The 25,060-nt window shown below is 36.5% G+C and overlaps 2 protein-coding genes, 1 long non-coding RNA gene, 1 other non-coding gene and 1 pseudogene across 5 annotated transcripts; 3 read left to right on the top strand and 2 right to left on the bottom strand.

Annotated features, from left to right (window-relative positions):
• Nucleotides 1-375: 375 nt before the first annotated feature.
• LOC121261718 lies at nucleotides 376-1,302 on the bottom strand. Its single transcript, XR_005939948.1, has 3 exons — nucleotides 1,050-1,302; nucleotides 595-844; nucleotides 376-457 (listed from the first exon to the last, which is right to left on the bottom strand). It is a non-coding gene; the product is annotated as an uncharacterized LOC121261718 (long non-coding RNA).
• A 1,879-nt stretch (nucleotides 1,303-3,181) lies between these two features.
• Nucleotides 3,182-3,254, top strand: TRNAK-CUU. The gene has a single exon. It is a non-coding gene; the product is annotated as a tRNA-Lys (tRNA).
• A 5,927-nt stretch (nucleotides 3,255-9,181) lies between these two features.
• Nucleotides 9,182-13,521, top strand: LOC121259749. The gene is made up of 5 exons (XM_041161472.1): nucleotides 9,182-9,538; nucleotides 9,682-9,755; nucleotides 11,900-12,029; nucleotides 12,111-12,419; nucleotides 12,917-13,521. Exons 1-5 carry the CDS (start codon nucleotides 9,422-9,424, stop codon nucleotides 13,187-13,189), a joined length of 903 nt encoding a protein of 300 aa, XP_041017406.1. The 5' UTR covers nucleotides 9,182-9,421; the 3' UTR covers nucleotides 13,190-13,521.
• Nucleotides 13,522-14,788: 1,267 nt separating this feature from the next.
• Nucleotides 14,789-20,406, top strand: LOC121259748 (putative pumilio homolog 7, chloroplastic). 2 transcript variants are annotated; one of them, XM_041161471.1, is made up of 6 exons: nucleotides 14,789-16,675; nucleotides 16,781-16,943; nucleotides 18,309-18,472; nucleotides 19,579-19,834; nucleotides 19,959-20,079; nucleotides 20,197-20,406. In XM_041161471.1, exons 1-5 carry the CDS (start codon nucleotides 16,002-16,004, stop codon nucleotides 20,061-20,063), a joined length of 1,362 nt encoding a protein of 453 aa, XP_041017405.1. In that variant the 5' UTR covers nucleotides 14,789-16,001; the 3' UTR covers nucleotides 20,064-20,079; nucleotides 20,197-20,406. The 2 variants fall into 2 exon arrangements, with proteins under 2 accessions (XP_041017405.1, XP_041017404.1); XM_041161470.1 differs by having other exon boundaries at nucleotides 19,959-20,406.
• A 235-nt stretch (nucleotides 20,407-20,641) lies between these two features.
• LOC121259746 lies at nucleotides 20,642-24,307 on the bottom strand (annotated as a pseudogene).
• Between the last annotated feature and the right edge of the window lie 753 nt (nucleotides 24,308-25,060).

The following is a 25,060-nucleotide window of genomic DNA, read 5'->3' as shown; positions in this document are numbered from 1 at the left end:
GATCGTGAGATGCTTTCAGAACTCCAAGAATAGGTCATGGTAGCAATATGCTTCCATGATTGATCAAATAAATTTCAGTTTGTAATCTAAAGATGCAAAACATGAAGCATACTGCAAGTAATTTGTACAAGATTGATTCAACATCTTCTCCAACATAACATGCCTGCAATATTAAAACAAAAGGCAATTAAAGCATTATTTGCCTCCTTCACTTGAATGTAATGACCATAAATAAACAAATACATCCCAGAAGAATGTAGCCAAACAAAGTCATTAAAGTAATATTAGAGTAAGCCGAATTTTACCTTTCCAAAATGAAGTTCGCTTGCAATTGAGTCGGTAGTAATAGATAACAATCAAGCTAAAAATTCACTGAAGTGTGTCAAAGTTGTTGCATCAGCGATGACAAAGGGCACATTCACAAATCGAGCTACTGTTTTTGCAAGCAGTGTCTTCCCTGATTCACAACATGTAGGTCAGATTGGCTGCTTGATCTTACAATTTCAGAGATGACATGACATGAAAACCATAGGACACAAAAAAAATTCAAAATAAACTGAAGAAAGAATAGGAAGCATGTACAAAAAATATTACCTGAAGCTCATTCAAGTAGTTAATGCCTCGGACATTGTTCCATGAAACTTCAAATAGAATAAAGCCATACAGTGTCCTATGCAACTTGCTGCTAACAAGAGAAGACTCGCAAAGTTTTTTAACAGGTAGCAGAACCCTCTTATGTGACAACGTTACCGCATCAATTAGCGAGAACCATTTCTTGAGCTTGTCTGATTTACTAGTGTAAATCATTGGTATTAACTGTTTGCCGTGAAAATCCAAGAAAATCCTATATTGAGTGGCCGTGAAAATCTAAGAAAAGGAAAAACCCCATCATGAATCTAAAACCATTAACTGTTTTATGATCTGTGTACGACTAAAACAACAACATCGCATCTTCCAGTTGAGTTGAACTTTTCAATTCATGTTCTTTTCAAGGAAAACATAAAGGGAAGCAAACATAAGAAGAAGGCCGAATGTAGAGTAGAACTTACTCGGGGAGGGCGAGGAAGCCGCACGAGGAGACTCGGGGAGAGGATGGGAGGGTCGACGGTGGCGTTGCTGGGCAGAGTAATTATGTGGTACTTACATCCTCACAAGGCAGAGAATAAATCGGTCTCCGCTTACATTTTCAAACTGCGCAATCTTGGTTTGGGCAGAGGGAGGGTCGCTCAGAGAGGCGGCGTCGCTGGTGGCGGTGGCACCGTCGCGACGCAAGCGAGGGAGGAAATTTTCGCGCGGGGCAAATTCGAATGAATTGGGGAAGAAGAAAACAGTAAGATGAAAACACATGTTTTAATTTTCAGGTATTCTTAAAAAAAAAATTACAAACAGTGTAGCCACCTTGGGTGTGGTGCACAGATGATGACCCGTAGTACTATTCTTAATTTATAGAGTATATAAGTATCGTGCACTCATTTTTAAAAAAAAAAAATAAATATAAAATATATATAAAAAAATTAATTTTGTAATGCTAGACTCTAGTACTCGACACTTACACAATCTATGATTGTATGTAACATTATTTATCACGTTGAGAGACAATTAATTCAAATTCTCAAAATTCTAAAGAGAAAATGTTACATAGGATGCTCCAAATTGACAAATTTCCCAATGTGGCAAAGATGCACTAATGGGCTAAAATGTCGAAAATACTTCTTATTAAATTAATTATTAATCTATCAAGTATACGAATGAGACGGCGTATTATTATGTTTTCATAATTATTGCCAACGTTTGAATAAATACAGAGGAGATAGATAGCGTGTTAGTATGCGTTGACATTAGCATTTGATTCTTAGTGGATAATATATGCTTATTGTATCCTACGCACTACTACATTTTCTGTTTCTCAGAGCAGAGGCCGCATTCACTTACAACAGGCATTAATGCTGAACATGTTAGCTCCTATAGTTGTGTTGACGTTCAACTTTCAAGAACTAGTTACGAGTGATTATTAGATATTTCAAAAATACGAATACATGGGTTCTCGTCCTATCACAATATGTCACGTTAAATAATAAAATTAATGCTTACATAACATGTTGAGATAAGAAAAAAAAAATACCGTATCACCCATTCTAACCTAACCCTAGAGAAGGTACGTACATTCAGGATTAATAGAGAACATTCACGATAATGTAAATATGTCTATAGTACTGTAAATATATAGCACCCAAGAGATTGACGAGTATGGTCCGTCTCAAGAGTAGCAAAGAATTGGTATTGGATTATGCAAATCCAAAAAAAATAAAGAGTTTGGATAATAGAGTTAAAAAATACACTATATTGGATTATACAAATGAAAAAATGATTTCTAGCTACAATAAATAAGTGTTGTGGGTCATATTTAGATTTTATTGTAGCTAGACCAGATAGAATAAAAAATAATTTCTCTCTCCCGATTCTTCCTCTCTCATGTTTATTTCTCTCTCTCTGTTTGGTAAACTCCCGCTCTCTCCCGTTTGTTTCTTCCTCTCGATGTTTTATATTACTTCATTAGTTTTCTAGAGTTGATATTGCTTAAAATTCAGGGTTGGCATTCGTGTCAAGGCATGAATGTGCTGCACTATTAATCACCACTGTATTCCGTAGATTGTGCTTGGGCATATGTTGGATGGCTTGGTTTGCTTATCGAGTGATGTTTTGATATACTTCTTAAAGAATAATATGGATCAACATAGAAGACCAAGCAGGTCCAAGCAGTTGAGATGGAAGGTCAACCAAGCTTCTTTAATGGTAATACAGAGCATGACTCGACCTCAGAAACTAACCTAGGGTTATCAACTGACCGTGGTCCAGGAGACCAAAAAAATTAATGTTTCCATGTAACTCTTAATTTAAAAATAAATAAATAAATAGAACAAAAAAATTAAAAAATATAGATTATTAAATTTATAATATTTTATTATTATTTTGACTAATAGATAGATAATCCAATGTGTAAATAAATTTTTAATAGAATAACTAAATGTAAAATTATGTCATATTATACAGATTTTACATTTATATTTGCATAATCTAATACTAATGTTATTAGCAAAATGCCATGGAGCAAAAGATTGAAACCCAAAAAAAAAAAAATAAAGAAAGGTATTTAATAAACAAATTTCGTTCTTTGTCAGATGCCCGTCTAGCTCAGCCGGTAGAGCGCAAGGCTCTTAACCTTGTGGTCGTGGGTTCGAGCCCCACGGTGGGCGCTTTTTTTATGTTTTTCTTCTGCATGCGTGCATTTGACGAGGCATCGAGGATCCACTCGACATCCAAAAAAAAGGTACTAGGATTTGGTCTTGGTTGTTGGTACTGTGTCGTCTTCAACGGCTCAACCTCCTGCCGACAGAATTCACTTGGCCCCAGTATCAGCGTTAATTCAAGTCCCCCCCCCCCCCCCCGTCAATTAAATTAATCATTAGTTGGTTAATTACATTAATTGATTTTTAGTTATTAAACTATTCTAATCGACGCGAAAACATTTTCTTGGCTTCGACTATTAACCATGTTGATGTTCATAGTTTCGCTTGAAAATGGATTAGGAACAACTCCTTGACAATGACCATCTGTTAATCATAACATTAGCCCTGAAAATTTCCAGTTATATCCTTCTGCGATGGAGATGTTAAGTAACATGAATTTATGGGAAATTAAATAGCACGTGACATCAACTTATGCATTCTTCTTCATTGGCATTGAATTATATAGGTGGGAGTAATAATTGGCGATGTAATCTGAAAAAAATGGGATCAATTAATTGATTCCATAACACTTTTTTTTTTTTTTTTTGTTCTTTTAAGTTCGGATAAGAGTGTTTTGTTGAGGTCCCCACTATTTAATATCGAAAATTGCTCTACATCTTTGATTGACATTTTATTGTTCTCACAAGATCATATAGATGTTCTGTAATTATTGGTGAGAAATGATATGTACAGTCTTAAGCTGTACAAATTTCACGCACTCTCTTTTAAAAATCATTTTTTTTTAAATAGATTACACTCTTTTAAAAAAGAAATACGCAAAGATTGTACACTCTAAAATTGTATTTAACATTATTTATTATTGATTTTGATAATTTTTATGATTCAAAAAGATAAATATTAAAAATGGAAATATGTACTATATAATAGTAATTGCTATGTGCAAAATCATGTGATCATAATATCGAGTGCTTTAGGATTTACATATTATATACATGTCCGAATGATATAAAGTTATTTAACTAGATTTATAAAAGGACCCTAATCATTCTTTGGACCATCAATAGTAAGAATATCTAACATGCATGCTTGTAGTTTAGCAATAATTATTTTTAACAAGTATTGGATATAAAAGAATTACAAGTTCTTTGTTGAATCAGGTGATCTGTTAGATTTCAAATATAACATAAAGTGTAACACCCGCTTAACATCATTGTAATATCACGTCGACTATTTACCATGTCAGCAACACCTTAGGCTCCTGTTGTGCATAAGATGTTACCGAGCAAAATCTTTGGTTTTAATTTATTAATTTGGTATGATTCAAACTTATTAAGGAGAAATAGAGAAATAAAAGATAGTGATCGTATTGTAAACGAGTAATGCTAGATATAATTATATGGTGTGCAAGTATCGGACATTCTTTTTTAAAAGAGCGGTTTATTGTTAAAAAATAATTTTTTTATATAAATTTAATTTTTTTTTTTTTAAATATGCATAACTTTTACACGTTAAAATTTTAAATATAATTTTTCTTTATAAAATATAAGAACACTTTATCCGAAAAGTAAAATAAATAAAGAGAGCTGTGATACTTGTCAGTGTACGTGACTTAGCAGCTAATGATCATGATGGTAGCCATAGAATTATAGTAACACTAGTCACTAACGCGCATTATTTAATTGGGAAGATGACATATAGAAATCATATAAACCTAGTAAAGACTGACGTCACAGCTTCTGGCAACCTCGTTGGGTATGTTTCAAGTTATGTTTCATTACAGAGTGTCACGTATCAGTAACTTTTTACATTTAAAGGTCGGTCCTTTTTTTTATTATATACTTAAAACCCACCATATATCTGGACCCCGGATATGGGGCCTTAATATGCTGATGATGAAAAAGAGATAAGTTAGAGCATTAGTATTGATCCATGTATATATAAAATCACCTTTTTTGTATATCTATTTTGACATTCAAATAAAATTTTTATATTAGCTTATGCATATTTGAGACAAAATAATAATAAAATATTATTATTATTAATTTTTTGCTAAAATCAATTTTTTTATATATATTTTGAAATTAGCATCCACTACATACATTTGACATTAATAATACAAATGTAATAATAAAAAATATATATAATATATTATAATAATAAAATAAATGTACAAGTGAAAGTTTGTTGTGTTGTTGAAGGAGGAAGAAAAGGAAATGATTGTGAGAGAGAGAATGGGAGGAGAGAGAAATAATAATTAAAATATGATTTGTAGTGTGAATAGTAATTATTTAAATTTAGATAAGTACTGTTCATAAGTAGTTAAATATTTTGATATACATAAGCTAATGTGGAAAATTTTAGGATCATATTATGCAAATATGACTTTACATATGCATATATATAGACCAATACTAATGCTCTTATTATTACTTTTAAAAAAAGTGAATGTCAAAATTATAGTCAATTGATCTATAAAAAGATAATGATAGATATAATCGTAAACTATGCGTGTAACAAAATGGCAATCATTCACCCTCGCATTATTTTTTTCCTCCTTTCATTTTTCAGTCAAGTATCCAAATTAAAATTTAAGATCATAAATAAAATAAAATTGTTAACTACTTCACTACTATAAATTAATTATTCATCAAAAGGTGGTATGATATGTGTAAGAGGGTTTTTAAGTAAGTCGTAGAGCCCGGTCAAGCCCAATCGAGACCTACAACCCTCCTCCAAATAAGTTAGTGGGTCTCTATAAAATACTCAGCTCACGATCAAAATCTACTCCCGAAGTAATCCTCGCACAAAGAAAGTGAACGGTAGAGTAGATGAGACTTACCATCCTGACACATCCCGATGACACCCTGCCCACTGGAACTTGCACCGATAAGGTGGGAAATAAATATAGAGAATCCTCGATTTCTTGACAGAAAGCATGGAAATGCTTCGTAGCGAAAGCCCTCAGAGTAAAGTGAGTCAGGAAGCCACGCAGCATTAATGACACTATTATCCGGACTCCACGCTATATTAATGACACCACCTATAAGTCACGCTGTGTTAAAGGATTATGACAAATATAAACATAAGTTCCTCGAAGTCAGGACAAACTGTTCTCACCTGAAACCTAATGTAAAAGTTGATCCCTATGTACTAAGAGCTATTTCTAATCCCTCTAAGCTTACATACAAACTAATAAGAAGATATACTGACTTTGGCAATGAAGACTGCCCGACCACCACCAAGGCCCCCACTATTCGTATTTGTTTAACTGTAAGGTGGTTTTCCCCTTATCGGTCTATTAAAGTAAGCCCATAAGGGGCCACAAGTAGAAAGAAAGCGGACGGTAAGGACAGATGAGACTCACCGCCCTGACACCACTCCGAAGTAACCCTCGCCCAAAGAAAGCGGATGGTAGGGGCAAATGAGACTCGTCACCCTGACAGCATCCTGATGACACCATGCCTTCTAGAACTTGCATAGACAGGTAGACAGGAAATATGGAGAATCCTCAATCTCCTGACAATAGGCATGAAGAGGCTTAACAGAGAATGCTAGCAGGATAAAGTGAGTCAGGATGTCATACCGCATTAATGACACTACTACCCGAACTCCACGCGGCATTAATGACGCTACTCCAGAAGTCACGCTACATTAAAAGATTTTGATAAACAAACAATGGAAAAGGAATAAGTTCCTCAAAGTCAGAGACGTGTTGTTCTCACTCGAAACCTAATATTCGATCCTCAGGTACAAAGAACTCTATTTGATCCTTCTAAACTTATGCACAAACCACTAAGAAAATATACCGACTTTGGAATTGGAGACTCCATGGCCACCACCAAGGCCCCTCCCACTTTTCGTGTTTGTTTAAGTGTGAAAGTGAAAGTCCGAATACCCAAGTTGCTAGAATCCAGCTCAAAGATGTGTGAAAGAAGACGTTAACAATATGTATATATAACTATTCAAATTCAAGTTTGGCTTAAAAAAATTTCATAATTAGAGGGGATAAAATATCTCAAACCTACATAACCAAGCTCAGCCCATCTAAAAGCTTCCACTAGAAGAAAAAAGAAGGAAAGAATAAGAGAGAGGGTAGGGACAAACGCTGAGAAAAGAAAAATGTGTCAAGAAGAAAAGTGAGGATGTGACGTAAATAAGAGAAGATGAGATGTAAAGTAAGCAGGAGCAGATGATAAAGCAAAGAGATCAGACCACTTCCCAGGGGATTTCTTCTTCTTCGATTGAAATGTCTTGGGTTTTTTCAAACTCTCAGCTAGGATTTCAACGACGATATCTCCATTAAACAATGGGGAAGAGAGACCATGATAGATTTTAAATAAGCATATTATAGTGAATCATCATCTTCCCAAACTCCCGTAGACGTAGACTTTACGTCAAATTACGTAAATCTGTATGTCATTGTCTATTTATTTTCTCTATATTTATTTACTATTAACTGTCATAGATGTATGCACGAACATCGCACTGGACGATCGTCGAGAGCTCCACACTACACCGATCGAGGCCTGAAATGTTATAGCGGATTGGAAATGACTCTATCTCCTTATGACTTGTTGTGCTGTTTTTAAGTGTTAACAATTATATTATATTAAAATATGAATAGACAAGATTGAGAATTGATAGAGAAGTTGTCATATTAGATGCATCATGGTATATAATTTGTGATGTGCTGATTTTGTAGTATGTCCAACTTTTTCCGGGCAAGAATATTTCTGGAAGCTGAGAAAGATGAGTTGAAGCATAAGCGTAAATAAAACGTGAACAAAGCATAAAAGGAGCAGAATGTAATGAATGATCGATACCCATAAGCAACACGTGAAGCTTTTATTTTTATTTTTATTTTTATTTGTTTGGTTGACATGCCCCACGAATTAAGTATATGTCAGTATTGTTTGTTTTTACAATTTTTTTTTCAATTTAACTAATTTCATTTCATATAATTATTATAATTTTTTAAAATTTTTATATAAAATAAAATAAACAATTTAATTTTTTTTTTTAAATTTTAAAATAAAAATAATACTAAAATTTATATTATAATAATATTTTATTTAATTATAATTTTAATATCACCTCATCTCATCTCTTAAAACAAATAAAACATATGTCTTCTCAGAGCTCACGTGCTGTGCCGCTGAAGACGATTTGCTTTGATGCAGAAGCCGTGGCAAAGAGAGCAGCAATTCGTTGGACTTTCAGCTTGAAAATATAAGAGGGAATGTGTAATAGTCACGACGGGATGCAACGCAATTATGCAACTTGGTTTTTGACACTTCCATGTTGGATAAATTGAGATTCAAATTTTATTTTATTTTTTAAAAAATGAAAAAAAAAAGATTCCATCATTATTCTTACCAGAACAAGAAGATAAACCATCATCACATCTTATTAACATAGATGAGTGGCGTACACGAGGACGACTTTCCTCTTTATTTCTCGAGGGCTTGAGCGTCATTTCGCTTCAACTAAAATTTGAATTTCAATACTATTCTCATGTGAATGGGGGACATCATAGTTATAAGGAAAATAGGCAGTAGATCCTCTCTAAAGGACCGGCACGTGGCGGCACATTCGGTGCACATGCTGCTGGCTACAAAACATTAGAGACGCGGTTCGAAATTCAAATTCAAAGAGAGAAACGACGGTTATAACATACTACCCCTCCGCACCTTTTTTTTTATTTGCAATTTTATTTAATTTATGGGGAAGAAGAAGAAAGAGTAGGTACTACTCATAGTCCTATAAATTAAAAAAACTGCCTTCTAATCCACTACATTAGAAAAGATACTGTAGTAACGGAAGCAAGCAAGCAAAGAGGGTGTAAAAGCAAAGCAAAAGGAGAGAAAAAAAAAAAAGAAAAAAGAAAATAAAGCAGAGAAAGTTCCAGATCGGGGGGTACTTCGTCATTTCACAGCGACCCCATCTCTCTGCCTGAACTAAGAGCGAGAGAGCGCACAGTGCTTTTTTTAGAGGGTCTTGGGGACGAGGAGAAAGAGTGAAAGACAAATCCCCCCACCTTCCCTCCTCCTATTTCCAACTCTCTCTCTCTCTCTCTCTCTCCGTGACTGTTCGGTTTGCATTACTTTCTAATTCGGGCAAGTGGTTGTTGCTGTTGGTGAAAGCAGAAGAACGAAGGGGATAAGAAGCTAAGAATGGAGAGGAGCACTCCGGTGAGGAAGCCACACACATCCACCGCAGATCTGCTCACTTGGTCCGAGAACCCTCACACCGATTCACCGGCTGTTGGCTCCGCCGTGCGCTCTCACCAGGTAACGATTCTCATGTTTCCTTTCTTTTCTCCTGCTCCGGGAATCTTATGTTACTGATTTTTTTTTTTTTTTTTTATATGTAATATCTTATGTTACTGATTTTAGAAGCTGAGTTTATTTGTTTATTTGGAAAATGGTCTTAGCCTTCGGATGGGATCAGTAAGGTGGTGTTTGGAGGTCAGGTGACGGATGAGGAGGTCGAGAGCTTAAACAAACGGTGAGATCTGCTTCTGTTTATTCTTCTCCTAATTTGCAAGTCGTGCTTGCATTTCTGCTTTAGGTTCAGGTTTCGTTTCCCCTTTTTTGGAATACATTTCTTTGGGCCACAATGGAGTGAAATTATAAGAGAGCAGATTAAAAAAAAAAACGTATAGATTTTAGTTTCTGCTCTGCTTTTCGTCGGCATTTTTTACGGTTTTCACTATGTTTGCGCGCCTTTCTCCATCTCTTTTACACAGAGTTCTCAGTTTCAGATTTTTTACTCACGGTTGACTCTGTGTTTTCCGCTACAGGTGCTTTTGTTTTGGTTTTCTTAGACAAACATTTTCTTCTTTTCGTAGCTTCAGTTAATTCGTGGAGGCCGATCAATTCGATGATCTGTGATTGATCTACGTATTCACTGGGTGAATTTGAACGAACTAATTCAAATCATTTTTTCTCTCTCCGAAGATTGCTGCGTATGATTTCAAATCTCTGAAGTATCCCAACATTTTTCTAAATGTATCGAGTTAAAACACATAATCTTTCGGACCCCAAATGTTCGGATCTAAGGTTGGATTTACATCTTAATCGTGACCACATTATTCTGAATTCCTTACATAAATATGGTTGGGCCCGATTACTCTGTACAGTCCATCTATTAATTGGGTCGCATTTTGTTCCCATCAAGAGTGATCTTGGTCTAATCTTCGGTGTTGCTGCTTATTCTTGTTAGTTTGAGACGGATGCTTAGGTTCTGTACAGGCGGCAATTTTAAATTCTTTGTCAAAATCCTAATACATGGCTAAATGATGTGTTATATACATATATATATATAAATAATATGTTACCAAGCAAAGTCCATATCTGGATTTATGAGTTAATTCATGTACTGCATCTTTTAGTTTTAAATGCTTTACTTATATATGAAAAAAGAAATGAATTCTCAATGCTTTGCAAAACATGTGTAGTCGTTGATTATCAAAAAAAAAAAAAAAAGAAACAAAACATGTGATAGTCCAAAGATTTTTTCTTCCTTTTATTTTCTTTGGGGAAGAAGGGGGGGGGGGGGTGCATCAAACTTGTCGCGAGAAATTTTGATGCATCTTGCCCTGTACAACTTTAGCACTTGATACATGCCACTGTTCCCTACCATGCGTGTGATACCCCATATGATAAAGATAAGGGTAGGTGGTGTGTGGGATCCTACATTGCTTGAGAATGAGATGTTCTTGCTCTTTATAAGGTTCCAATGAGGATCTAATTGTATCATTGACTAGTCCTTTTGGAATATAGGCTATGTGGTTTGAGCCATCCATTACAAATTGTATTAGAGCCAATCTCAACTAGAAATATGGGACTTGAGTCATGCCACCTACGACGGACAGGCCCGACAAGGACGTCGGGAATTTAAGGGGGGTAAATTGTGATACCCCATATGATAATGATAAGGGTAGGTGATGTATGAGATCTCACATTGCTTAGGAAGGAAAAATTCTTGCTCTTTATAAGGTTTCAATGGAGCTCTAATTGTATTATTGACTAGTCCTTTTAGAGTATAGGTCATGTGGTTTGGGCCTTCTATTGGGGCGTTACAATGCGATTTTGCTTAATTATGGCAATACTATTGTCAAAACACAAATGACTTTTATGACATGCTTTAATGTTCCATTAATTTGAATAGTATTAACATTTGAAGGCATCTTATAGTGTTTGCGCCATCAGAATAAACTGTAGTCATCATCTCTTGCCATGGAAACATGCTAATGAAACAGCTGATGAGCCAAATTAAATGGCATCATTCCCTTTAAAATAGGTTTTTTTGGTGAATAGCCATCATCTTAAACATAGTATTACTGCAATGTTTGTAAAAGAGAAGTAAGATTTTAAGGAACGTCAAAAGAATGAGGCAGAATACTCGTAACATATTTTTGGTGCCAGTTCAGTTTTTGCCACTGCTTTATGCCGTGTTGTGCTGTACCAATGTTTTTTTACTGATGCTGCAACGTTTGATGCAAATGGAAGATGATCTGTAATGAAGTCTTCTATCAAATGATGCACTAAAAGGAAACCTCTAGTTTCCAATATGATCATTCTGCACCTTCTTGGTGTCTACGCTATTTATCCAAGGTTTTCTGAAACAGTTTACCTTGCAATTTTCAGGAAGCCTTGTTCAGGGTATAAAATGAAGGAGATGACCGGTAGTGGCATATTTATTGGAGAAAAGGATAAGGAAGAATCTGAGAGCGCCAACCCTACTCCAACTAACAGAACAGGAATACGCATGTACCAGGTATAGTTTAATTTCTTTTTGAAAAAATCTGTGGAAATAAGGATCTCTGTATCCATATTAACTATTGGTTGGACTTGCCAGCAAGCGGTCGCGGGAATTAGCCATATCTCATTTGGTGATGAAGAGAGTGTTTCTCCAAAAAAGCCTACAACTTTGCCTGAGGTTGCAAAGCAGCGCGAGCTGAGTGGGACCCTAGATAGTGAGGACGCAAAGTTGAAGAAGCAGCTTTCTGATGCGAAGTGCAAGGAGCTTTCTGGACATGACATCTTTGCACCCCCTCCTGAAATTTTACCTCGACCAGTAACTGCTCGCATATTGGACTTGAAAGGAAGCATAGAAATAGGGGAACCTGCTTCTCATAATGTCAGCACATCGGTCAAAGTTTCTAATGTGAGTGAAATTTGTTGGATGCACAAGTTTTCTGATCTCTCTCTCTTACTCTTTGTGTGCGTGCGCATGTATGTATATTTCCTAATATGTAGGTATATTTCATGGATATACACATATATTGGCTTATAGAAACAATTAAGATTGGAATAAGTTTTAAATAAAGCCTTTTCTCTGGAGTTGGCAGTTTAGCAGGTGTTAAGTTTGATGCATTAGGAAGTTAATAAATAGGTTTTTCAAAATTGTCTGTGGTAGTGTGGTATTTTTCTGATGGTTAAGACAGCATATCATGAGTTCATAGGATCATAACTTTGTAATATATGCGTTGCCCAAATAGATATTGGACATCACACAGGAAGCTTGCCATATACAATTTTCTTTTCCCTCGTTCTTTCTCACCCTCAAGCTGAGGCTCTTTGTGTATGCTTGTCTTTTGTTCTGTTCTTTATTGTCTACATAATCCAAGTATCTAACTGTTCCTAATTCGGGTTTAATCATAGCCTCCTGGAGGTCAGAGCACTATTATGTCCAATGAGGAGCCTCTGGTCAAGACAGCCAAGAAAATATATAACCAGAAATTTGCTGAGCTTTCGGGAAATGACATATTCAAAGGCGATGTACCTCCATCATCCGCCGAGAAACCACTGAGTACAGCAAAATTGCGAGAGATAAGTGGGAACGACATCTTTGCTGACGGGAAGGTAGAATCTAGAGACTATCTAGGTGGTGTACGCAAGCCCCCAGGTGGCGAGAGCAGCATTGCGTTGGTTTAACTTGTTAGGTCTAACATTGCTTGTTTTATTACTTGGGTGTTTGGTTTTGTCCTAGTCCTAGTGGGGGATGTGTTATTATATATTATTTGACATTTCATTCTGGGGTCTCGGGAGTTGTCATAGGTTTTTTTAGCAAGTCGACCAGAACTATGGACTATGTACTCTAATTAATTGGGGGTTTGTATGTTCATAATCTCTCGTGCGTTTTGCTTATTGTCTTAAGTGAAAGTGCTTGGGCTGTTTGTTACCGGGTTAAAAATTTCAGTTATTTATATGTTCTTTTTCTTTGAATGTGATGCTTGAACGCCGGCTCTCCGGGATTATTTATTTTATTTTATTCCTCGTTTGTTTAAACTTTGCGTTTTGGTCCGTACACCCAGTCCAGTTTGTTTCCCAGAGAAAGGGGGGGGAGAGAGAGAGAGATTTGTGCAGCATTTGCAGGGGGAGAAGGAGAAAACCTTGGGTCATTGCGCAACGGTGAAAGTACAGGTGTCGGACTGGCGCTTGTAGTAGGTGCGCTCATAAAGGCCGAGCTGTTGAAACTGTCGAAGCCGTCGGCTGGGAGTGGGAGAGTGTGGTGAGTTGTACTCTCTATTTATCCCAATCAAAAACATAACAGGAAAAAAAGAAAGAAAAAGAAATTAATGATAATGACAAAAACCCTTTTGAGGTGGCAGAGCGAGAGAACAGGTTTTCTTTTTTCTTTAATATCAGCATTTGGTATTAGCATTTAGTATCTCCTCTCCCAAATGGATACATTAAAAACCAATAGAGTATGCTTTTTGGACCCAAAATTGGGTATTCCCATTATCCTACGAAAGCCCCTATTATTGCTAAACCACTATCAAGAAGTAAACTCGTTTATTATTTAGAATTGTGTTAAAATATGACTGATTTTTTTTTAAACCCATGGTTGATGAAACTCGGCTTGGCTGGACCCATTGGATTTCTGTCGTGTGTTTTATATCTCCGGTCATGAGACACGTGGCATTAATCCTCTGGATCTTGTCCTAATTCATGAAATGATTTACACATTGTTTAGCAAATCCCTTGGTAGCGAAATTATGTGCTAAACAAAATCAGAAAATTGTTTGTGAATATGTTTGAAGTCTCAATTTGAATGTGTGTGCCAACTATTTAATTTGTTTGAAGTGTTATCATGAGATAACTAATTAGATTGTGTTTAAGGCCGTAGTTATCATGACCACTAAGTTAATCCTCAACAAAACGAATATTTAAATATTAATAGAGATTATTAGCAAGAAAATATATAACGAAATCTGAATTAAGATTAGTATTGAATTATCCTCCAATTAGTAAATGGAATAATATATATATATATATTTTTTAGTTATTTGATTTGTAACAGAATATTTAAAATATGAAAATATATTTATATATATATATATATATATATATATATATATATATATGAAGATTTGAGAATCCCTGAAGTAAAGCCATGGAAGTTACGAGGATCTGAAAGATAATCATATAACAGAACCAACCAATCAAAATGAAGCTTAAATATAATAAACTAATTAAAAAAAAAATAGAAATTTACCGAGTCTGACTCTCCCTCTCTGCTTTTTCATTGTAGTGAGTGCGACGCCCTCTCCACACTTCAGTGTTCATTTTAATGGCGTGAGCGTTAAGAGTGACAGAACCGTACACTCCGCACCCAAACAAACTATCAGAAACAGAAAATCAAAAACCCCTCCGTGTCTCATTCCTTCACAGTACCGAATCGAATCGAATGTGAGATTCAAATAAATAAAACGATCATATCGCGAACGAGTCGTCGCATTCGCAGTCGATTGCAATTTACTGCCTTTTATAGGATCAACTTCTAGCGTCTCTCACGAACCCGTCCCTGATGCGGCTTTTGGGATTTTGAGTCCTTTGGTTCTCTTTATTTCCTGGGATTTACATAAACTTTCCTCGTTTCTTTTGTTCGTCCGTCCTTTATTAGTACGTCCAAAACAATGGCCGAGAAAGATAAGAACGTCACGGAGAACATGAAGAGGAATGGAGAGCTCGAAATGTTGATGAGTGAGATCCCCAATCCAAATGCTCGGTACCTTAATCATTATAATCGTCACCACCTTCATCAGCTTGGGAATGGTTCACCTATTAGCAGAGTTTCTCTGCGGTCAGGGTCGTCTTCTTCGAGTTCTTTCTCTAATGGGTTTTGCTCCTCTGAAGACGGTTCGCCATATCCTATTTCATTTGAGGAGGCTAAGCATCAAACATCCAGTACCCGTTACTCGAGCATTAATGGGAAGCCGGGGAATGACATGGGGTTGTCTGAGACTTTTCAGAGAATGCATATCAGTGATGAACAGAGGGATGGTACTAATATGAGGGGATTTGAGGTGGATTCCGATGGGTTTGGGTTTGATCATCCTTATTTAGGTGCAACTATCCCATGGAATGCGGAAAAATATGGTGAAGGTTTTAGCAATGTTGCTTTTGATTTGGAGGGTTTTCAATCCTCTCGTCTTGGAGTTCCGGCGAGTTTTAACGATAATAGGAGGTTGAATTTGCTTGGTTTGCGGGGTGGATATAGAGAGAGTGATTCAATCGGGTCTTATCTCGCTCATCATCCGTTTAATGCTTTGTGTTCTGGCCCCAATTCTAACACAAACCATATGAATTTTTTACCGGAGAAAAGAAATGAACGTGGAACTGGAAGTGGCTGTTACTATGAAGGCGTTCAAAGACAGAACCCAACTACAGTTTGGCCTTACCTTAATGATGCTTCTATTAGCACTCCATGGTGTGAGACGGATTCTAATGGAGTGGGGGTTTTATGGAACCACTGAGTTCCCCTCGGTCGATACACCACCCCAAGCTGGCTTTGAATGTGGATGATTCCTTAAGCAGTCGTCCCATGATCAATGAAAGGACTCGAGCAATCCCAAATAACGTGGTTCCTCAATCTATATCTCTGAGAGGTGCAAGGGACGTCGATGCTTTTACTTGTGAGGATGGTTTCATCATAAAAGGGAACAGTATGAATTATGCCATCAACAGTAAACCCAACGCTTCAAGGAGTCTTGAGAATAATTGCTACAACGAGATGGCAGGAACAAACCAACGAGGGAAAAACTCTGAATGGGGTAGTTACTATAATTTTGGGAAAATTTGTGAAAATGCTCCGCGTCCTAGTAGTGATTGTCCATTATTCTTGCAACGACCCTTTAGTTCTTTGGCTGAGATCCAGGGTTATATATATTTCTTAGCAAAGGATCAACATGGTTGTCGCTTCTTACAAAGGCTGTTTGATAAGGGAACGTGTCAAGACGTGCAAATCATATTTAAGGAAATCATCGGTCACCTTGTTGAGCTTACTACGGACCCATTTGGGAATTATCTTGTACAGAAGTTGCTGGACGTGTGCAACGAAGAACAGAGAATGCAGACCGTGCTCATGGTGACCAACCAACCAGGACAACTCATCAGAATATCTCTAGATCCACATGGGTAAATACTTCATCGATGATTTATTATTGCTGTTTTCCCAGTATAATTTCGATTTTTCTATACAATTTCTGTTGTTTTTTAATGAAATTGGTACTGTGGTATCAGCACACGTGTGGTACAGAAGTTGATAGAGACGGTCGGAGCTAAGAAGCAGATTTCGCTGGTTAACTCTGCACTTGAACCAGGTTTTCTTACTCTTGTTAAGGATCCGAATGGCAACCATGTGATACAACGTTGCTTGCAATGCTTTAGCAATGATGATAATAAGGTATAGATTTTTTTGTCACTTTTCTTTTAATTTTGACTGTCGGGATTTGGCTCTTTAGATTGAATGTATGTTTTCCCTAACGCTCTTTTGATTCGTGTTATACCTTCGATGTTCTTCATGAGATTTTTTTTATTGCTATGTACAAATCTAACTGTCCTGAAAAATTGTTTTCTTTTTTTAAATCAATAGCACTTCATATCGGTCGTTCTCCTGTAGACTGCAGTTTCGTGCAACGTAGTCTTAAAAATGACATGTTCTGATATATAATCTTTTTCTTTTCTCTTCTTCTTTTAATCTTGTGGATTTCAATGGAATGATGCCAACTCAACTCTACAGAACTTTATACCCGTTTCTTGGCTCAAGCTACATGTGTCCTTCCTCACCATTCTGATATATGCTACGTTGTGCATATAAGAGGAAGGCCACATACTCCGTAACGTTTTCTTTTTATTCTTTCATGGAAGATTAGAATTTCACCTTCGAGTCCTACTAAATCGTTTTCAGTTAGTGGTTTACAAAAGTATTTAGTTTGTGCTCTCAGACTCTTAGGGATGATGCTCTTGGGTGTAGTGGGCATGCCAATTCAGTGTTTTGATTTACTAAAGAAATCAGATTTTGTTGCATTGATAACATGATGAATTGGAAGGCTTTAGTAATAATAATGTCCATCCTTCTCTTCTTGTAATTTTTTTTTTTTTTTTTTTTTTTTCTGTGCTGGGGTGGGCGGGTTGGGAGGGGAAGAGATGCCAGTAAGCGCTGTTATATACTTGGTCTACTACAGGAGTGTCAATAGTAGGGGCTAAGGTGATACTTCTTCAAGAACAAGAAAGTTAAGCAAATTATCAAAATTTCAAGGTCTTTGAGACTCTAGTTTTTATTGAAATCATAAAAAAGGGTGGCATTATAAGGGGTGAAATTACTTATGTAATCAACTCATACATGATATATTATCCCTATCCCTGATCTGTTTCATGCAGGCAACATATTATCATATGCATGTTCTTAAATTCTTAAGCTTTGCACCTTCAATGGGAGATCTATACGGAAAGGAGGGCCTGTTTGGTTTCCCCTTTAGTGCAGCTACAATTGACAAGTAGAAAAGGATAATTATCACAACAAAGAACATGGCATGATTCATCTTAATCACTTTTCCCTCTGTTGCGATTCCTCCTCTAGAAATGATGACTTGAACAATGGAGTTCAACTTATAATGTGGTTCTATACTATTTCATGATCATTAAAGAAATTTACCTAGTTAGATTATATGCTGTCCTAAGATCTTGGTAAGTGATTTTTGATATCCGACTGCCAGTTTTGTTTCTCAAAATAGATTGTAAACTTGTCATGTTCTTGTTTCCTTTGCAGTTTATCTTTGTTGCTGCTACGAAGTTTTGTGTAGACATGGCAACTCATAGGCATGGATGTTGTGTATTGCAACGCTGCATTGCACGTTCAGTTGCAGAACATCGAGATAAGTTGGTTGGTGAAGTTTCTAGAAATGGGATTCTCCTTGCTCAAGACCCCTACGGGTAATCCTTTGGAAACATTCAGAAGCATATCAATTTTTTTTTTCCTTTGTTTGCCGACCGTAAACCGCAGCTTGACATGATTATCCATACAAACAAATTTGTCATGTGGATTCTTATTGCCAGTTTTGATGAATTAAAAAAATTTTCTCACCAAAATTTTCTTCATTCCACCTTGAGATGCAAGTCTAAACTTGGATCTGTAATTATGGAGCTGTTCACATGTTTCTCTTGTAAAAATTAGGTGACAAAATTATTGCATTATAGACCATATTGATGGAGCGTTTCACCGATGTGACATGATTTAAAATTTCTAATACCTGTTCACAATCACAGAACGTTTGATCAGCATATGATCCTTCAATGCTACGTAAGTTGGGTGCTGCACTGACAGGGTGCATATCCCTGAAATGGCTAAACTATGACCTATGTGCTACACCCTTGGAGCTTGAAATGGTGTCTCCGTATGCTAATATGGAGATGTATTCAACACTCGAGCAAAAATGATATATCGCATAGCATTCTTCTTACTATATTCAAGCTAAATACATATTATTTGCATATTTTTTATCTACTACTATTCAATTCAATTAAACCATAATGCCAACTAACTGGGTTCCTTTTTTGTAAGCTTTTAGGATATGAGCATTAAGTTCTAATGTTATATTTTTGGAACACGAACCTTTTGTTGCTCATGCTCTCTATTCATGCTCTCTATTGCCCTTTGTTCTTCTCCTTTTGCACCCAATATTATGGGATCTTATCTTTCCACATTTTCTCTTGAGCATCGTCATAAGGTATGTGACATTTGGTAAGAGTATGCGCAACTGGGTTGGTTTACTTGAGGCTACATTTAGTTGAGATATCACAATTATATTGCTGAAAACACCCTTTTCTAAAAAGTATTTTATGAACTAGATACTAGCTCATTCTGCCCTTGCTCGTATCACAAGATCCTTTTGATAAGAACCTTACACTTGTAATATGCTTTGGCTGTCTATCTGTTTTCTCTACCTTTCCAGTTTACCTGTTGTTATCTTTAGCCTCTCTCTCTCTCTCTCTCTCTCTCAACTAATAAGGCTAAATTATTTGTTCTTTCCGAGATGCAGAAATTATGTTGTTCAGTATATTATAGAGCTAAAGATCCCATCTCCAAGTGCCAAATTGTTTTCTCAGTTCAAAGGGAACTTCGTACAGCTCTCCAAGCAGAAGTTCAGTAGCCATGTGGTTGAAAAATGCCTTGCGCATTTTGAAGAACATAGGCCAAGAATCATCCGTGAGCTGCTCTCAGAGTCTCACTTTGACCAGTTATTGCAGGACCGCTTTGCCAACTATGTCATTCAATGTGCTTTATCAGTTACCAAGGTAAGAGAAATAGGATTCCCACTCAAAATTGCTTTTATACATCCATCATATTATTGATTTTTTAGTGCTGGGGAATTCTCTCTCTCCCTCCCTCCCTCATACGCTTTAATTTGGTTCACTCAAGGGCCCTCTTCATGCTTCACTGGTCGAAGAAGTGGAGGCTCACAAAATTTTAAGTACCAGCCCATATTGCAAGAGGATTTTCTCACGGAAACTCTTGAAGAAGTGATGTGTATTAGCCTTTGGTAAGATTATTGTCATTCTCTAATGAATACCAAGATTTCAAATAACAATGACTTCTCTTATCTATCTAGGGCACTAGTATATTACTTATCCTTCCTTTGTTTTTTGCTGATCTCCAGAATGTAGGCTTTGTGTGGAATCTCCACGAGTCTAAAAAGTGTAAAAATCAAGTTTTGCTTGTACCGGCTCGTCACGAGGATGTGTCTATGTTGTTCTGTTGTCTTGTTGTTGACCTAAATTTAGTAATTTATGATGTATGATATTTCATATGATCGGAGGAATGGTCAGCTGTCTAATTAGGTCTCATGCCTGGATTTCTTATTGCTATATTTCTTTGTGATTTTGAGAAGCTTATTTGATCAAATCTCCTGGCTTTGGGACTGCAAGTCTTATGGCATGACTGCTAATTTATATATATACATAAATAAGCTTAATGCGAACATTAGACAAATATATTAGAAATCTTATCATGTGGAGCCTTTTGTGATAGCAACTCCAAACCCCTTTATAACAAATATCATATATCTAAGTTTCTTTAATTCAGATCATATTGAGGAACCTTAATGGGTTTAGAAACCTTACTTCAAAGACACATATCATGATATTACAGATAGATATTTAGGATGAAAAGAAAGAAAACATAGTCATTAATTATCCTAGATCAACACAATTTTAGCCTTATTAGTCTCGATACTCGAAATGCTTCCGACCCATGACTTTCCTTGTGTTACTGCCTATATAGATGGCCGCCCTAGAAATGCATGCCCTGTATGGGCTGATAAGACTTTAGAAATCATATGCATGGTTGGCCTAGATTGAGGACGGACATTTAAGCAGTTGGTTGCAAGCTTTACAACTACAATTAGTTCATCCTCCACCTGAAGTGTTGGAGATGGAAGGCGCTGGTCCAACACATCCATCAGCTGTATGTTTTCTTTATCTGAAGGAGATTGTAGTACGGATATGAAATCACCTGGATGCTTTCCCTGTATGACTTCTAATGCCAACACCCCGAAGCTATATACATCACATTTCTCTGTTGCCTTCATTGTATAAGCAAGCTCTGCCATGAAAATATAAGAAAAAAAATCAGCACAGGTGGTTGCTTATTCTCTAATAATCTTAATTTAAGATAACAACAATATAACATTACCCGGTGCTACATATCCGTATGTGCCAGCAGGGGAAGTCCAATTAGATGAGTCTAGCTTCAAAAGTTTAGCAGAGCCAAAGTCCGAAACACGAGCTTCATATTGAGAATCCAACAAAATGTTGCCACTCGAGATGTCTCGATGAATAATTGGTGGTGAGCAATCATGGTGCAAGTAAGACAAAGCATAAGCCACTCCTTTAATAATGATTAATCTCTTGCTCCAGTCCAGTACTTTGGCAGAATCTTCCTTCTCCAAGATTGCAGCCAAGCTACCTCTTTCGAGGTATTGATAAACCAAAAAAGAATATCGTGCACTTGAACAGAAACCATGAAGTTTAATGATATTTCGATGTCGTATTTCTGTTAATGCTCTTATCTCATTCAAGAACTCCTTTTGGAATCCGTTCTCACTATCCCTTGGTGTGTGGAGTTTTTTCACAGCTACGATCTCACCAGAAGGCAACTTTACTTTATAGACGCTTCCATATCCTCCCTTCCCAATGCAATATATCCCATCAAAATCGTTGGTTGCTTTTATGATATCTTGGTACATTGCTCCTCCATCGAAAGTTGATACTGAAACAAGTCCTTTATGCATGTTGACCTCTTCTGATTGTGGACCTTTGTTTCTTCTTCGCACAATGAAAAAAATTCGAAAGCAAACAAGGAGAACCAAAAGTGCTCCAAGAATAGGGAAAGTGACCAAAAAAATGAGTTTTTGGTTTTTCTTGGAGCTATGTTTGTGTATCATGGAAGTATTGCAAGGTTGCAATCCTGTAATGTTACCGCACAACTCCTTGTTCCCTTGCAATGCTTCTATAGGAGCAATTTGGAACGCTTTGCAATCAGGAATGGGACCCTGCAACTCATTGTGAGATATGTCAACTTGTAACAAGCCATGCATATTTTCGAAGGCGGTTGGAATGAAACCAGAAAGATCATTGTGGGAGAGATTCAAAGTCACCAAGCTTTGCATTTTGCTAATTTCTGATGGTATCTCTCCATCTAGAGAGTTGAAACTCAAATCTAATGTGGAGATCTGAACTAAGCTCAAAAGTTGGATTGGAAGCGCCCCGCTAAAATTGTTGTGGCTTAAATTGAAGTAGTGCAAGTTCAAGAAGTTCCCATAATTATTTGGAATTGACTTGCTCAGCTTGTTAGCGGACATGTCAATATATTCAAGACGAGTCAATGATCCAAATTCTGAAGGTATGGTACCAAAGAGTTGATTCCCATTCAACATCAATTTCTCTAGAGAACTCAACCTTCCAAGCTCTTTTGGAATCACCCCAACTAAATGATTCAAAGAAAGATCAAGTTCATGTAGCTGTGTCGCATTTCCAATCGCCGGTGGTAAAGTATTACTAATGTTGTTTCCACTGATTCGTAGGGCTTGTAATTGTTGACATTGTCCCCAATTACTTGAGATTCTGCCAGAAAATCTATTGTAGCTTAGATCTATGAAATCCAAGTTTGGATAGACACCAAAATCGTCGGATATATCTCCAACGAGTTGGTTTTTTCCAAACGTACTCTGATTAAGCTAGTGCAATTTTTCAAGCTATTGGGGACTCGGCCAGTGAAATAGTTCTTGCTTGCACTAATGTTTTGAAGTGATCCACCACGACAAATGTTTTCGGGCAAAGAACCAGTAAATTGGTTTGTGTCCAGCTGCAAATTACGTAAGCTCATGGTATCTCCAAATCCTTTAGGAATTTGACCAGAAAGTTGGTTGTCACGAAGAAATAAAATTTCCAATTTGCTCAAATTAGCAAATGAAGTTGGAATAGAACCATGGAGTTGGTTTTCGCTCAATTGCATATCATTGATATTCTTCAAATTTCCCATCTCTTTAGGAATGGTGCCAGAAAGGTTATTACTGTAGAGATGAAGAAGGGAAAGATTGCCCAGATCACCTAATGATGCCGGAATTGAACCGTGAAGATGGTTTCCAGAAAGGCCAAGTACCTCAAGGGACTCTAAATCTCCAACTTCTGAAGGGATAGGACCAGAAAAGGAATTGTTGTACATATACAAGTAGGTTAGCTTTTTCAAGTTTCCAAGAGTTGAAGGAATTGGACCCCTCAGGTGGTTTGTATCAACGAATAGTTCAACCAGATTAGAGAGATTTCCAATTTCTTGAGGAATGAAACCGGAAAGTTCATTTTCATAGAGACGCATGGAAGCAAGGTTGCTCAAGTTACTTAAAGAATTAGGAATGAAACCGTCTAAACTGTTTGCGCCAAGATGGAGCTCAGCTAGAGACTCTAGGCGACCTATTTCCCTGGGAATTGAGCCATTTAACTGATTTTCAGAAAGGTGAAGGACTTGTAGATTGGTTAGGAGGCCAATTTCTGGTGGGATTTTTCCTGACAACTGATTGATGGACAAATCAAGATAAATGAGCTTGGACAGGGAGCTAATTTGAGATGGAATCGTGCCAAGGAGATTATTCATACTGAGATCAACATATGCAACATTTGGCAAAGAAGAAAAAGAAAACCCATGAAGCGTACCTTGCAAACCAGAATTGGTGAGGTTTATTCTGATGACACTTCCAACAGAGTTGCAAGCAATACCAACCCAAGTGCATGGGCTCGCACTGTGGTTTGGATTGGTAGAAGAATTGGGTGGACTATTGGGAATGGAAGTCCAAGTGGTTAGGTTATTGTGGGTGTCATTTTGAAGACTGTTTTTCCACTTTAGAAGTGCAGCAGCTTCTTCAGTAGAAGCAGAAGCAAAAGCAGCATTTGTTGACGAAACCAACTGAACAAACAAGACAAAGGAGACTAGGGTGCATACTTTCTCAAAGGTCGATGCTCCCATGGTGATTGTTTGTAGAGTATCAGGCAGTTGAGGTCTTATTTATAACCACCTACGTACATATGCACATTTTCCATGACAACTTCGCAGCAATGAAGCTTGAAAAGTCTCATCTTTTGATTTTTCATGGTCTTGTTCGATCGTTATCACGAGGAGTCAAGGAAAAGAAAATGCACTCTTTTTTTGAGTGCTTTTTCCGCACCTTTTGTCAAACAGAATACTGGGGTAGACAAGTATCTTTTTACTCTTTTGCCATTGCGATCTTCTTCTTCACTCTGATGCCGTAAGTTTTAATTATAAGCAGAGACAGAGTGACAATAATTTGAAAGAGTATTTCGACTATAAAAACCATGAACCGAATGGTCAACTCGCTTCTTTGGCCGGCCTGCTCGAATTCAGAGGTTGGTACTATTATTGGACTGTTAGGCTGCATTTGGTTTCTAAAATCAGTTAAGTTTAATTGAATTTAATCTAATTTTAAGTTGAGTTTAACATTCAAACACTCAACTCTCAAATTACTAAGTTCATCTCAACTAAAAACTTTCTTACACGTAGAATCTGCAATATTTTTCAACTTAAAATATATTTATACGTGAAATTCACAATATTTTTCAATTTCACATATCCATATCTTTCCATCTACCCATCTGCATAAAGTCTTACGGGGATTTATTATCTGAAAATGACATTTCTTGTGTCCTAATCTTCTCCTTTCTGAGTCCGATTGGGAGAAAATCAGTCACATACATACGGTACCTATTTAGAAACTGTTCATGCAAGTATATATAATTCTATTTTAAAAAATTTTAAATTATAATAATATCATTTTTAAAATAATATTTTCTTCATTTATCCCTATTTTTAAAATAATATTTTTTTCATTTATCTCGATAAAATTACACATGAGATCATTCATGCATGGAATTTAAGATGGTGTATTACGAGAACGGAGAAACTAGATGAACACTTTTTCAATCTTCGTAGCGGTTTTCTGGAAATATGGTTTT

This window comes from Juglans microcarpa x Juglans regia, chromosome 4D, assembly GCF_004785595.1.
Source record: "Juglans microcarpa x Juglans regia isolate MS1-56 chromosome 4D, Jm3101_v1.0, whole genome shotgun sequence".
Classification (NCBI taxonomy): domain Eukaryota; kingdom Viridiplantae; phylum Streptophyta; class Magnoliopsida; order Fagales; family Juglandaceae; genus Juglans; species Juglans microcarpa x Juglans regia.
Note: the sequence above shows the minus strand (reverse complement) of the source record. Positions and strands in the feature narration are given on the sequence as shown.

What these genes read in the sequence shown, in the direction of transcription:
- LOC121259749 (XM_041161472.1), top strand. Translation starts at nt 9,422, where the DNA reads ATGGAGAGGAGCACTCCGGTGAGGAAGCCACACACATCCACCGCAGAT. An exon ending in CAGGAATACGCATGTACCAG is followed by an intron (nt 12,030 to 12,110) that starts GTATAGTTTAAT and finishes TGGACTTGCCAG; the next exon opens with CAAGCGGTCGCGGGAATTAG. An exon ending in CATCGGTCAAAGTTTCTAAT is followed by an intron (nt 12,420 to 12,916) that starts GTGAGTGAAATT and finishes GTTTAATCATAG; the next exon opens with CCTCCTGGAGGTCAGAGCAC.
- LOC121259748 (XM_041161471.1), top strand. Translation starts at nt 16,002, where the DNA reads ATGGAACCACTGAGTTCCCCTCGGTCGATACACCACCCCAAGCTGGCT. An exon ending in CTTGCTCAAGACCCCTACGG is followed by an intron (nt 18,473 to 19,578) that starts GTAATCCTTTGG and finishes TCCGAGATGCAG; the next exon opens with AAATTATGTTGTTCAGTATA. An exon ending in GTGCTTTATCAGTTACCAAG is followed by an intron (nt 19,835 to 19,958) that starts GTAAGAGAAATA and finishes GGTTCACTCAAG; the next exon opens with GGCCCTCTTCATGCTTCACT.